This window comes from Mugil cephalus, chromosome 16 (genome assembly GCF_022458985.1).
Source record: "Mugil cephalus isolate CIBA_MC_2020 chromosome 16, CIBA_Mcephalus_1.1, whole genome shotgun sequence".
In the NCBI taxonomy this organism is placed as follows: domain Eukaryota; kingdom Metazoa; phylum Chordata; class Actinopteri; order Mugiliformes; family Mugilidae; genus Mugil; species Mugil cephalus.
The window spans coordinates 7,054,771-7,068,945 of record NC_061785.1 but is presented as its reverse complement, the minus strand read 5'-3'; the positions used below and the strand labels follow the sequence as shown (position 1 = coordinate 7,068,945).

General features: G+C 40.6%; 1 protein-coding gene across 3 annotated transcripts; it reads right to left on the bottom strand.

Annotated features, from left to right (window-relative positions):
• Positions 1–689: 689 nt before the first annotated feature.
• Positions 690–13,769, bottom strand: LOC125021946 (cadherin-related family member 1). Of its 3 annotated transcripts, none has more exons than XM_047608144.1 (18): positions 13,466–13,768; positions 13,217–13,219; positions 12,982–13,077; positions 12,563–12,708; positions 12,423–12,473; positions 12,153–12,242; positions 11,883–11,969; positions 10,811–10,927; positions 9,553–9,696; positions 9,395–9,473; positions 9,189–9,289; positions 8,888–9,091; positions 8,521–8,673; positions 7,662–7,826; positions 7,138–7,205; positions 5,298–5,526; positions 4,083–4,337; positions 690–2,263 (listed from the first exon to the last, which is right to left on the bottom strand). In XM_047608144.1, the coding sequence occupies exons 1-18, from the start codon at positions 13,524–13,526 to the stop codon at positions 1,715–1,717; spliced, it is 2,598 nt and encodes an 865-aa protein (XP_047464100.1). In that variant the 5' UTR covers positions 13,527–13,768; the 3' UTR covers positions 690–1,714. The 3 variants fall into 3 exon arrangements, with proteins under 3 accessions (XP_047464100.1, XP_047464101.1, XP_047464102.1); XM_047608146.1 differs by having other exon boundaries at positions 2,112–3,114; positions 13,466–13,769; XM_047608145.1 differs by lacking the exon at positions 13,217–13,219.
• Between the last annotated feature and the right edge of the window lie 406 nt (positions 13,770–14,175).

Genomic DNA, 14,175 nt, shown 5'->3' with positions numbered 1-14,175 from the left:
CATGTGTCCCACTTCAGCAGATATTGCGTCTTATTATGTTTTTCTTTTCTTCGTTGCAGTTGTTTTTAACAGATAAACCAAAAACTGTTTATTATGTGTGACCCTATTCACCCATAGAGTCCACATGCAGTCAGGTCTCCCCGGAAAATACAAATACTGCTCATGGCACCTTCCCTCTGGATCCCAACAAGCACACACAGTTCGTCCATCTTTCCTGCCAAAGACCTCACGTTCCCCACAAGTACAGATGGTACCACTGCTTTGTATTTCGTCTTTTTTTCTCAACATTTTGTCTTTTTTCTCTAAGTACATGACGAAAAAAAAAAAATCTGCCCCCTCTCATTTTTGCCTTAGTGCTGTTTCGTACAAAAGCAAGTCAATCTTCCCATGTTATAATATCCTACTCTACAGCGCAAGTAAACAAGCTCAAAGCCTGATACAAAAAAAATGATTTTTTTGGTTGCATAGTTACTTCCTCCATCCAGTTTTATTAAAACTAAAAAGTGTGTTAAGCCTTAAAGTTTTGCATAAATAAAGTAGCAGTAGATGGAAGTGGTGGCAAAGTCAAGATGGCTGCCACCAGCAGTGGAGCCGTATAATAAAAAATATCATCATTAATTAAATTACACTAAAACAAATGGAAATAAATAAAATGGTAATCTCTGGATAAAATGGAGCACAGACCAAACTATTTTCAAATATTTATTCAAAATCAAAGACAGTACAAAGACAGTACAAATATGTTACTTTGAAGGACCAGGCAAGTGTAATTTATATTTAAGATATACAGTTTTCCTCAACTTATTTAAAATAGTTATCAGTTAAGATATAGTCAGATACAAGATATTTATTACAACCATGACATTTTGTTTGCCCACATATGAAGGCATTGAAGAGAAACATGGAACAACGCGTGGACTCTACATTTAAATATCTATAACGGAAACGTCCAAGCAGGTTATAGATCTGGGCTCGAGTGTACACAACTAATTTTTTGCCCGCTAGTGGAGTTAGATGGTTTATTATATTTTACTGCTGCAATATACAACTGGGAATCTTGTCTGAATAACTGAAGTAACGCTGTACACTGAAAACAGACCCATGTACATTTATACAAAAGCAACTTTCTATCTTTACTCACTCAAGTTAAGTACAAGCAAGCTCATGTTACTGTGAAAACCTACAGTGGCACATTGTAATCATACAAAAGAGTGACGCCTCAGCTTTTCGAGCGGCTGATGTAGCACAGTAAAAATATTAACACACAGGTCCTTTAGCACTTCATACCGTGTCATTCAGCTGCATGATTTTATTTTTAGGATTCGCTTTGTAAAAAAAAGAAAAAAAAAAGAAAATCCTATTTCTGTGCCGAAAACCCACTTCTCATGACTCTTTTGAAGAAGTTACGCAACTTATGTATACACATTAAGTCTTATTAATCCTCTCCCTGGGCAATTTACAGTGGTGCTTCTTATGGTTAAGATGACGTAATCCTCCTCGAGGTGGCAGTGTGGTGATTTATCTAAAACCTGCCGACGCAATCCCTTCTTCTGCTCACAGGTCAGCCGAGGATCCAGCACAGCCCATTTCTTTAACATCTTAAGACATAAATATCTGCAAATCTTCCCTCATGAATAATCTAACGGGTAGGCCCAACCTACCAGATCATCACATGGAGCTCAGGTGAGAGGAGCACTGTCAAAGAATGAACCCGTCAATAATAACCTTGGTTGTTCTCGTTAATCTTCTGCTCCAGCTTCATCTTCAGCTCCGACACTAAAGCGGAGCTCATGTTTCCCTCTTTGCGGCGGGTGGATTTCGCTTTCTTGGAACCCCTGGAGGCCAGCGCGCCGGATATCGTGGGGACTGCCCGCGGCCTCTCGCTGGGCCGCGCGCTAGAAGAAGGAGGCGGAGGTGGCAGACAAGGAGCGGCGGGAGGTGGGGGCTTTTGCCGGGGGCCGCTGCTCCCGCCCCGCTGGGGGCTGCCCTCCCCGTTCCTGATCAGGAACTTGTCTGCGGGGCTGGTGAATTTGATGGTCGGCATCTTGGAGGTCCAGTGCTGCTGGTCCCTGGGTCGCCTCTTGATGATGCGACGCGCCGGCATGATCCTGTTGGACTTTGAGTTGCGCATGTACAAAGCCGTAGAGATCAAGACAGTCACTCCTACCAATAGACTAATGATAACAGTGACCATGACTAGAGCTTTCAAAGGGTTGTCCCTACTTTTCATTAAAAAGGCCGCCATAGGCCCCTTGAGAGGAGTCTGTAAAAGAGCACAAATACAGCAGTGAAGTCTTTCACGCAACATTGGTCCAAAAGCATGAAAGCATGAGCGATGGAGGAGCAAAGCACTGACAGAGGAGGCCCAGACAACGTGTCTACCAACAATATATCACTCTCACAGTCACACACAGTCATCACTCTCTCACTTTCTGCTACAGTACGGGACTGCTGATGCAAAGCTATGAGCTAGTTGTTGGGAATGCGTCTGGCAGTGCGCTGCAGTAGGATTTCTCTTTGACTGATGTGCAGAGCGAGGGCTCAACGACAAGTATGACGGATTGTGAGACCAAAACTGTGTCGGCGTGTGAAAAGAAAAAATAAAAATAAATGAAGTGAGCAAATCAAGATTTAAATCTCAAGTAAAAGGCTTCATCTGAGCTCATCTGGAAGCCAAACAGTCTGAGTCATGCCCTAGATAAAGATTTGTTACAGACATATTTACATTACGGCAAAATGAAAGCTGCATTATTAAAAAGTCAATGCATTTATATATATTTGCCAATCAAAAAAATAGATTAAAATAAAATAAATGTATTCCTGTAAATGTGCTCCAATACTCTTTTACAGACTAGCCAGCCAGTAAACATCTTTTTAAGGGTTTCCAGTGAATATCAGAGTGGCATCCATCACCCCTCACTTGACTCTGCGGACCACTTTAATATAGTTACTCTCGGGGTTGATTCGGGACTTTTTCACCGCGTTACAGTACAGGATCGTGGATATGCAGATGGTTAGCAAAATGAGGGACGTGACAATGCTGAAAAAAATTCCAAAAACAGTCAGCGGACGCTTGCTGAGGCCCGTGAAGTATGAAACAACTCGGCCTTTGATCTGAAAAGCACGATCACAACACAGAAACAGAACCAGAAACACTGAGTCATCATGGAGAATGAAAGTATGAATGCACAGTGAAAAACAGAAAGTAAACGACTAAAACCTTTAGAGGACAATGCTGCAGTTCATGTATAGTTTAGATTATAAATCTGAGAAAGAGATGAGAATAAGTATGAATTCATTCTGTGTGGCCGCAGCTAGAAAGTTTATTCTATTAAAACCATATCAAGCTCGAGGTTATGACTGTAACCCCGGTTCTCTGAGTGAGCGTCTTTTTTTAATCTATCTTCACTTATTTTTCTCTTTACTTGTGGTCCTCAATAGGGTTTTTTTATGTGCAACGGAGCTACTGTGACCAAGCAATTCCCCTTTCGATGCATTAATGATCAGTCATATGGTTTGATTTTAGCAATCTTTCTATACAATATGGTTTTTAAAACTGTATCATTTAACATTTAAAGACGATATCTAGAAGGTGTACATAGAAAGTGAGAAGAAAATACACTAGCTTTAACTCTGCTAATGCACATGTGCATTGTGCAAAGCTAGACATCCAGAAATAACCAGCTCTAAATAAATGCAAATGTTGTGTCCTCTTAATGTATAAAAGCCATGTTTAATATCCGTAACAAATAAATAAGTAGGCCAGAAATACGACTAATGCAGCTTTAATAGCTTTTGGGCACCAGCAGAGGATTAGCTTCATCAGCTTCATCAGGCTTTGGCAATACAGACATTTTGTTATTAGGACAAATTAATTGTTGGCTTCTAGTTGTTTAGCAGAACTAGCAGCGTTATCCTTGAAAGAAGATGAGGTCTGTGAAATGTGAGTGGTTGAAACTAGGATGCTGCATTAGCGGCTGCATGCAGTAGTAGCATGAAATCTGACTGCTTAGATCTACAGCTCAGGCTTGGAACAGGAAGCGCTGCGAGCATGCCTGCCACGAGTCACGTGGAAATCTTACCGCCTCCGTGATGTCGATGTTGACCACGGCCGTTGTGCTGAAGGACGGAGAACCTCTGTCCCTGGCCTGGACCACCAGGGACCACCGGCAGTCCTTCTGCTTTGTGATGTTCTGCACGATCTCCATAGACTTGATGTAGGGCTTCAGCTGGATCTCACCGGTCTTGGCGTTGATGTCAAATGCATTGTCGGGATCGGCCGTCATGATGGAGTACTCGATAACGTTATTTGGAGACTCTGCATCTTCATCCACCGCCTGTAAAAAAGAAAAGTTGCACATTTTGACACTACCTTGACCTGGATGCTAAACTGTTAATACTGAGTTACTTAATTTGTGATATTTCTGTGTGAACTAGTTTTGTACCTGCAAATTCAAGAGTCTCTTGTCAAACATTAACGCTAACTTATGTTTGGCATAAATTAATCCCTTTAAAGATGCCTCACAAATACATGTTTCTACATTATAGTTTCCTAAAAGAAGCTGGTGCTGTGGTTGGAATAAAATACTAAACAAAAGAGAAATCGTCTTGTCTATTTTTCAGCCACACATTTGATGCACTGGTCAGTTTTACTGCTGCAGGACAATTTGTGTTTCTCTAATTCAATGTTCAAACGAATATTTTCATATTAAATTAGTGGGATGACACCCAGTGTGCTAGTGTGACGCACTGATGGTATTTTAATAGTTTTTAAATGACTGTGGGGGTACAGAATAATGAGCTATATCAGTGTTTGGATACAGAGACACTTGTTCTTTTGTTTTGTTTTTTTAGGTTGGATGTCAGTGAAAGAAAATAGAGTAGATTATAGACGAAAGTCTTGTTGTCTTTTTCACAATAATGACAACTGAATAAAAACATTTTCTTAATCAGCTTGAATTGGCAACCATTGACTTCCACACAGTAGAGGTCTACAACAATTACTTTCATGACAGAATAATCTTATATCTTTTTGGACTAACATATTAGATGTTGTCATGCTAAATTTGTTTACCACTTTTCAAGCTGAATATCAATCCTGCTTTCTATACATTTTTTCTACAGAAAACCCACAAAATATTAAGTTTACGATAAAAAAAGATGAATATTCAGGTTGGAATCAAGAGAATATATGAAAATATTTCACTAGAATGACATCATTAAACAGAAAATCATTAATCATCATTAAAAACAAATGACGTTTAGTACAAAAGGGAATATAATACAGCATAATGTACCTCAACTTTGACAGGTGTGCCGATAACCAAGGTCTTCTCCAGGAGCTCTTCACCAAACTCCGGATAGTGGTCGTTCATGTCAAGGACGGTGACAAACACCTCTGACAAGCTGTACTTCCCCTCTGAGTCCTCAGCCTTGACGTAGAAGTTGTATTTGGACCTGACCTCTGCGTCCAGGCTGGTCCAGGGCTGCGTGGAGATGAGGCCGGACGACGGGTGAATAGTGAACCTGCAGTTTAGATCAGACAGTGGGTATGAGTCACAAGCACTGACGTCCCAACAAACTAGGTACATACAAAACAAATGAGTATTCGATTCACTTCCTGTGAATCTCTACATTAATCAAACTACAGGTTAATAAAAAAGCAGGTTTACAGCCTTTAGTGGAAGGAATATGTAATGAAAACATAGTTTAGAATTAGGTATATTAAGAGTAAACAGGAACAAATATGCATTTCTTTATTTATGCTAAACCTGTCTGGGTCGGCCATACCTGGACTGACTTAATGACACTTATTTCAGTTTTTTACATAGTTCCCTTTTTAATTGAGGGAAAAAAAAAACGTTTTTCATTAGGTTCTGTTTGTTTTATTTCCTGTGGCATTTTTCCAAATTCTTCTAGACATGTCATCACTGGCAAACTTTATTGTAATTCTCCATGGCAAAATTTAACTTAATTTAACATCCTGAGACCTGAGCTCTTGTTTGGTATACAAAGTATTTGGGATCAGTATAAAAACTAAGCATCGTCTTTCATCAGGAAGTAGTAGTTTTTGACAGAAGCTATGTCCTCATATGTGGACACTGGGATTATTTATCCAAAAAACTTGCTAATTAGCGACGTTGTAGCTCATTGATAAAATTTGTTAAATTTGCGCGTCATATCAAACTAGAAATGTTAATAAGCATAAATAAATAAGTTTTAACCATAGAATTTGATGGGGTTTTGATCCTCGTCCACTTTTGTCCTGCCATCGTCTATGAAATGAATCTGCTTGCTGTCATGTTTTTACCGTGTGTTGACCCTTCGCTACCACTAGATAGCAGATTAAAGTGTCCACTAATGAGGACAACAGGTTTAAATGAAGCAGAAACAAACCTATAAGTTAATGTCCCCATATGAGGACGCAGGGTCTCAGGAGGTTAAGATAATTGCCCATTACCCTGCTGGTCTTACTGATGAATTTTAGCATGTTTTGTACACCCCCGTACCACGTAATAGATCGCTCCAATCTTTACTAATTGTGCGTTACCACCGCGTTATTTTTTAATAGCTAACTTTAACACATTATGATACCATGATTTATGGTAAGTATGAGATTTAAAGCACTCATTCAAGTGCTATCTCAGTACTTTGTAGTTCAGCCGTGGGCACGCTGCCTTTTTACTCAGCAGACATTTCTGTCTTGTTTTCCACTGTGAAAATTCACAAGTTGCCTTGAAACTGATAACTTTCGCACAATTAACTCAGGTCGCCGCCTGCAGACGAGCATAAATTCTCACTTTTCCTTCAACGCATGCTGCCTTGCTTTTCAAAGCTGCCGTTCCTGTAGCTCCAGCTGTCACATTGCATGTTAATTGGCTCTGCCTATGTGAGACGGGCCAGGCTGTCTATTTTTAACCCTCCAATCCAATTAGGAGATTAGCCAGCAACTCGCAGCCATTTTAGAGTGAGCTGTTTGTGCAGCAGAGGGGCCAATCAAACTGGTTTCATGCTTCCATCAAAGACTCAAACATGGGTGGAGGCTGGTGTTCTTTTAGCCTGTTTTCTGGGAATTAAATAGTTAAATATCGGATCGGGCTGAATCTAAACTGGCAGGATTGAAAGGTTTCTACTTACAAATCTGATCCAGATCCATAAATCGTGTATTTGACTTCACCCCAAGCGCCTGAATCTGGATCATTTGCCTGCAGGAGAAAATTAGAACAGATAATATAAATGCTTACAGCACATACTGTCCAACAAATAAACAATATTTTTGACCTAGCTGGTAAATTAGTTAGATTGGGGAGGGGGTTAAACAGGATCTTAAGTGGTCTTAAGAGCCTTTCACTGTGTGGAGTGGATCTATTTACTACGCAACAGAACAGACTAGAACAGTCTGGTTGCAGGTTGCACATAGTATTATGGAAGGTAAGAGACAAATGTGTCAATATTTCTATTAATAATCCGAGCATATGCCAGAATGTGACTCAGGAACAGCCACAACAAAAGCGAGTGAGCCCTAAGCTCTTTCCGTCTGGCACCAACCTGCTTTCGTCCAATAAACCTCCCCTGAGTAATATGCATTTATCAGAGGATTGATGGATTATGTAATCACTTTGCTTTCGGGTTAAGGCTCAGTTTAATCGAGATTGACTCACCGTCACAGACACGACGCTGGAGCCTCCCGGAGAGTTCTCGGGGACCCTGGCGATGTAGTACTCGGCCGTGAATTTGGGGACGTTGTCGTTGGTGTCCAGCAGGTTGATCACGATGTCGGCCGTCGCGCTGAACCGCTCGGGGGTGTCGATCTCCACCGCGAGTAGCTGAACAAAGAGAGACACGTGGAAAGTTATTCAAATAGTGAGGGAATGCTTAGTCATTAATTTACTCATAATTCATTGTTTTAAGGTCATATTAGCATGTGATTAGACTTTGCCTTTAATGAAATTGCTCAACTGTCTTGATTTAATATCAACATACTTATTGGTTAACCTCAAAATCCAACTATTCTTGAAAATTTTTGAGTTATTACATGAGAAAGTAGTAAATATGTATCATTAAATGCAGGAATTTAATTTATCCAGTTCAGTTTAACAGTTCCTCACAACGTTTCCTCACAACAACAACAAGGTGATGGCAATGTCACCTTTTTTAGAAATTAGCTTGTTAATAACCCAATTAATTTTGACAGTATTTATTATATATATATATCTATCTTTTTTTAACTTTTATTTTAAATTGATGTCAATAAGTTCGTTGTACTGTGCACAATGACAGAAAAGACATTCAATTCACAGCATAAGGCAATCTGATTTTTGATTTTTTATATAAAAGCGGTATACTATATTAAATAAATATGATTTGATTTTTATTTGTCTCAAACAAGCACAATCACCAAAACAAACAGTAAAAAAAAATGACACTGTATTAAAGTGCGAGTTCGAGAAGGAATTAAATAGGACGCTTTATAATCAGTTACAATGGATTGTATTATAGCCTACGAATATGAAGTCTAACCTTAAAAGAGAGCGTTGGTCCCTTTTCGTAGTCGATGCCAGATGTGTCTTCTACAATGATGGTCACCTGGGCCTCATTCAGGACCGTTTGGGGAACCACTCGAAGCACTCGGCTCGGCCCAACAAGTCTCAGTTTGAATTTAGCATTGGCTCCCTGAGAAACAAACAGCAGAATGTTAAGTTTTACCTTGAATTAAGAAGCAGATTTGGCTTTTTTTTCTCTTTTCTTAATTGTTGTTGCATAGCCTGTTAGCTCGGTTAGTAGATATTTATGCAATGCGCTCAAAGGGAAACGCAATCAATGAATCCTGATGAGTGTGTGATAAGCAAAGAATCAATGACACAAGAGAAATCTGGGAATAAATCACCTGATCGGAGTCATTGACCGTGATCTTAAAGCCTCTCAGGATCTCCCCTGCAGGTGGATGCTCGTACATCGTGACCTCAAACTTGCTCTGTGGCCCGTTTTCTCCATAAAAAGTAGGGGGGTGGTTGTTGAGATCCACCACCCGGACCGTCACCGTGGTAACGTCGTAGTCCTGCAGCTGACTGCTTGGTCCCACCTCAGATGCCTGGGTTTTAAAATGACACTTATTAATTATCGCCTTCAGTAACATAACACATTTACAAGAGGTAAGGAAGAGTAAGAGGCAGAAACAAGATGATTACCTTGACTTTTATTTCATACAACTCATTTTTCAGAAGAGAGGGAAATGTTGTCAGGGTGATGCATCCACTGGTGCTATTTATGTCGAAGACGCCGTCGCTACCTGAAAGGCAAAGACAGAAATGTTTCAGATGTGTTGGGAGACGGAAATAGACTAAACAAGGTTATAAATCTTAATTAACAACAAGCAGCTCAGCTCACTTCTTACCGTTCATGATGGAATAATGTATCGGGTTAGGATTGCCTTGATCGCCATCTTTGGCATAGACTGTGAATATCTCAGAACCCTGGAAGATAAGTACAGAAACATCTTATTTAAAAACACGTTAACAAAAGCAGCAACAGCTTGTCGAGAACGAGACTTACGGGAACCGAGACTTCGTAGACGTAGCCAAAATAGGGTGTTCCTACAAAGGATGGAGGCATGTCTTGGGAGTCCATGACGTTGACTGTTATGGTGGCTGTGGAGGTCAAGACTTGATGTTTACCCTTGTACTTCCCACCTCCATCCTGAGGGAACAAGTAAAGAGGCAGAAGGCAGTTAGAAAGTAAACCTCCTAATTCAAACTTTACCATCAGACTGCATTGTAGGCTTCATTCATTCACTCATGATCTTTATATCCCTGGTTTCTGCGGGCTTGATTTGTATTTGTTTGTTCGATGCTTAAAGCACCTTGGGTTGCAATTCATTTGTATGAAAGGTGCTATATAAATAAAGTTGATTTGATTTGATTTGATTTGATTCAACCTTCCAGTGTCTGATGGGGTGAATCCAGGTATTAGAGGAAATAAAAAGTGAAATAATCTTGCCAATTAAACTATGTAGACTCACTGTAGGAGTAACACGTTCAATCCCTTGTCGGACCAGTTAATTAAAAAGCAATTAGCTTCCAATTGTTCTTTCTTTTTCCCTCAGGTGGGAGACCACCTGAATAAATGTGTCAAAGGCAGCGCTGCTGCAGAAAGTAGTAAGATCCAAGTAAATCCCAGATAATAATAATAATAATAATAAATCAAATGCTATGGATGTCAAAAATACATAACTTGAATGTTAAACTTTGAAATACACCGATCAGGTATAACATTATGACCATATATTAATAACATATTGTGCCTCCCTTGTGCATCGAAAACAGCTCATTCTGAGGTTGTCCTTAGTGTGGGTCTTTGGGTCCTATGAGCTGAGGGGAAGATTCCTCTGTGGATCATCCCATTCATGTTTTTTTTTTTTTTCCCAGAAGTAGGATTGTATTGTAACAACGTCATTCAGTTCTCCTGTCAGTGGTTTTAATGTTGTAGCTGGTGTATTTGCTTACATGTTCAGGAGAAATAAATCTGCCAGTAGAGCTGCTTACTGTGTTGATAAGTTTGTGTATCCCAAGAAAACTAATGATGGGGCTAATTGTTGGGGAAAAAAATCTGTCACTCAAGATATTCTCTATTATCCTCTTCACCAAATAGTAGGAGCTCCCCACAGACATAGGGCACAGAGACATGCAACCTACGGCTTCTTTGTTGTATAGTTGAATTCCATATAGTCTTTTTAACAAGGTTGCTCCTTGCTGCAAGTAAAACTTGACTCCAGTGACTAATCCATACATAAAGTGTGACAGCGACCTCTCACCTTTGCAACTACTGTCAAGAAATGTGTTGGAGTGGTCTCATAGTCCAAAGTCTCGCCTGGTTTAACTCTGAGGATCCCGCTGTGTCCGTCGATGGTGAACTTGGCAAACGGGGAGCTCTGATAATAAAAACAGTCACGGATTAGCTCATATTCAAGAGAAGCGGTTAGACATGTTTCCAAACAGTTTTTTTAACTTCAACCATTTCGGGGGTAGTTTTGTCTCACCGCTGACACATGAACAGTAACCACTACCGCGCTGTAAGCTGATGGCCCCCACCAAACCTAAGCCCCTATTAAGCCTTCAATGCCTTGCTCAAATGTAATTGAAATTTAATCCATTAAAGTAACACCATAACCAGACTGCTCTCTGGTATGAGATTAATCTTTCTCTCCGCACACTATCCCATCCCTCGAATGCCCCCACCCCCCCACATGGCAGCACAGCTCTCCTGATGTCGCCTCGACCTCTGGTCTTACCCCCGAGTGTTTGGGCCCTACCGATAGTATCGCCATGCAGAGAAAAGTGGTGTAAGCCTTAATAATGAAAATACATTTTAAATGGATAATACAGTGGAAACTAAATCTAATATAGTAAGAAACTGCAAAAAGAAAAAAGAGGTCGTTCACGCTTTCAGATCAGGTCTTGGGAATGAAAGGGGATAAACTTCCTGGCAACCTTAAGGGTGCATTCCAGGGTGCAAGAGATGCAGATGTACGGGTAAGTGGAATCAAGCTACAAAGAGACCTATATATGACTGGGTGCCATGTGCGAAGAGGCTAAAAAAGCTTTAATTGTTTTAGCCTGGGTTACTATGGGTCGCTTTTCTGGGCACGTGCTGCCGTAAAAGCCTCAGCGTCACATGAGGAGAGGTTGAGGGTTTTTTTTTTTTTTTTTTGCAGAGTAGAGATAGATGGAGTAGCCTGAGATTAACAAAATAAAAAAAATAGCATGAATATTTTTGAGCAATGTTCGGTTCGGGATTATGAGTTTGAATTTAAAACCATTTTCCACTCCATATTTACAAAGAAAGAGGCGTGCATCATCTGCATAAAAACGAAGCATTGACGTTACCGGCAGATAATAGGAAACACTGCCTCCTGAGCCCAAATCTTTATCCACTGCTTGAACTCTGTAGATGCTACTTCCTGGAACGGTGTTCTGTTAAAGAGATGAGAAATGCCAAAAAATAACAACAATAACAAAAAACATTTTAATGTAAATCATAATTATGTTTGATCAGTTGTCAAGATTTAGAAGTTGGCAGTGGCTCAGCTAAACCTTAGTTTTAGTATTTATAATATTCACTGTATTATATTATGTGTTTTTTTTGATGCACTGTACCTCTGGAATATCAATGATGAAAGGCAGATTTTGAAATTCAGGGGGTTCATCATTGGCGTCCGTGACAAAAACTCTCACGGTCTCAATGACCTGGAAGCGACAAGGAAATGAAATTTGCAACTTTCCAGTGAGAGATGAACAACAAAATGTTCAGACATATGTTACTTATATTTAAAAGTATCACTTCATCAAGACTATATTGACTGTAAATGAATAGGAATACTGTACAAATATTAAAAAACAAAAATCAAGCAATCAATAAAAACTAACCTTATTACGACCATCTGTTATGCTCACAAGTGCTGAGATTTCATCTTGTTTCTATAAAAAGAATAATTGTCATCGTCACTTTGTGAAAGAGTGTTGCTGTTGTTGTTTTCAGCAACGAGATTTTCCATTAACAGGCTCACCTCTCTGTCAAGCTCCTTAATCAAAGTCACATTTCCTGATTTGGGTTCCACCCTGAAATATTCTTGAGAGCCCTTTTCAAAAGTCAGACCATATCGCACCGGATCCCCCTCTGGGTCCGTGCCGTTCAGGATGTATATCTGGGTTCCTTTTGAGCCAAATCAGAGAAACACTGTAGATGTGAGAAGAAGAACGTGGCCCCCAACAACAACACATTTGGCAGAGTGGTCACGTGAGGCACCGTCCGCATTGTTTTGTTCCCGTAAGTCTTGATGTACGTCACAATCCAAAAGGTATTACAGTGATTAGCCGGAGCCTACATAGCAGGCGTCATAATTTCACCATTGAACACCTTTAACAACACATGACTTCCAGACTCTATCACTATTAAAACACCTATTAATTAGCACGTGAGACTTACCGACAGGTGTATCCTCAGAGATGCTGAACAAGGCCATATTCCCACTCGTACTGCTGGGACCATTGTCATAGAAGTAGGGGGCGTAGTCTGATTGCCCTTTATGATAAAAAAAAAAACAAAAAACAGATAAACATGCTTTAGATCAAGAAAAAATACTCCGCATAGAACATAAACCTGATATTTTGCTCTAATGTTTACGTGACATTAACTATAAAGTGAGAAACGTTGCACTCACTTGCTAAAAGGGGCAGGAATCGAAAGCAGGAGGGAGGAAGGGGAAGATTAATTACACATATTTAGATTTATTAAAGTGCAAACAAAAAAAACACACAGTCACAATTTAAAGAAGCAGCATGGAGAGTCTACACTAAGATGCCCTTTGTGGGTTAGAGGATTAACCAGATAAGAGCAAGGCAAGAAGTCTTAACCACACACACATACACACACATGCACAAAGATGAGAAAAGAAAAAAATAACTGTTACCCAAGGTGAAGTGAAGCAGGAGGAGAAACAGTAAAGCATGCGTTTTCTTTTCTTTCTTCATCCTGGTGGGGAGGTAAGGCTTGGCTGGCTCATGTGGAAGGCTTGGTGTAAGGGGGGGAAGAAAGCGAGCGCTGAGTGTCGTGCCCTTCTGGAGGCGTCTCAGCAGGCTCAGGAGGAGGAAGAGGCTGGGACGGATTCTCAGGCACTAATCCAGTGACGCATCCCGTCCCTCCGCAGACATCTCCTACCCTGCCACACTGCTCTCGCGCCTATTTCTCCAGCAGAACTGCGACGAGGGGTTCAGGGTTTTCGCGCAATATGGTGTGATCATCACACCTCGGCGCACGTGTGACGGCGTACACATGAGGCACTGCTTTCGTCGTTCCTCCTGGATGCACGAAAGCAGTTGTGAGCTTACGTTAAACATAACTGAACACTGTCGGGCCCTGAAAGAAACATCCGTTCTGACACATTTGTTTCTTTTTATTTATTTGTTGGGATGCGGTGCTCATTTGGCTCCTCTCCCTGGTGCTTTAAAGGGTTTCAGTAAACTCATTAGTCACCTGTAGTGAGTCCCAGTGGCCTGGGCGTCATGTGGACACTCTCATTGGCAACGCACTGACCAACACAAGCCTCAGATGCACCTGTGAGTCTCTTACAGCAAAGAGGCTTTATGTGGCCTTTGCGGTCCACTTTCCTCAGGAAACATT

Excerpts from the sequence above, each read along its gene's own strand:
- LOC125021946 (XM_047608144.1), bottom strand. The coding sequence starts at position 13,526 with ATGAAGAAAGAAAAGAAAACGCATGCTTTACTGTTTCTCCTCCTGCTT. Across the intron at positions 11,970-12,152 it reads TCATCATTGATATTCCAGAG|AACACCGTTCCAGGAAGTAG; the intron begins GTACAGTGCATC and ends TCTCTTTAACAG. Across the intron at positions 9,092-9,188 it reads TGTATGAAATAAAAGTCAAG|GCATCTGAGGTGGGACCAAG; the intron begins GTAATCATCTTG and ends TTTAAAACCCAG.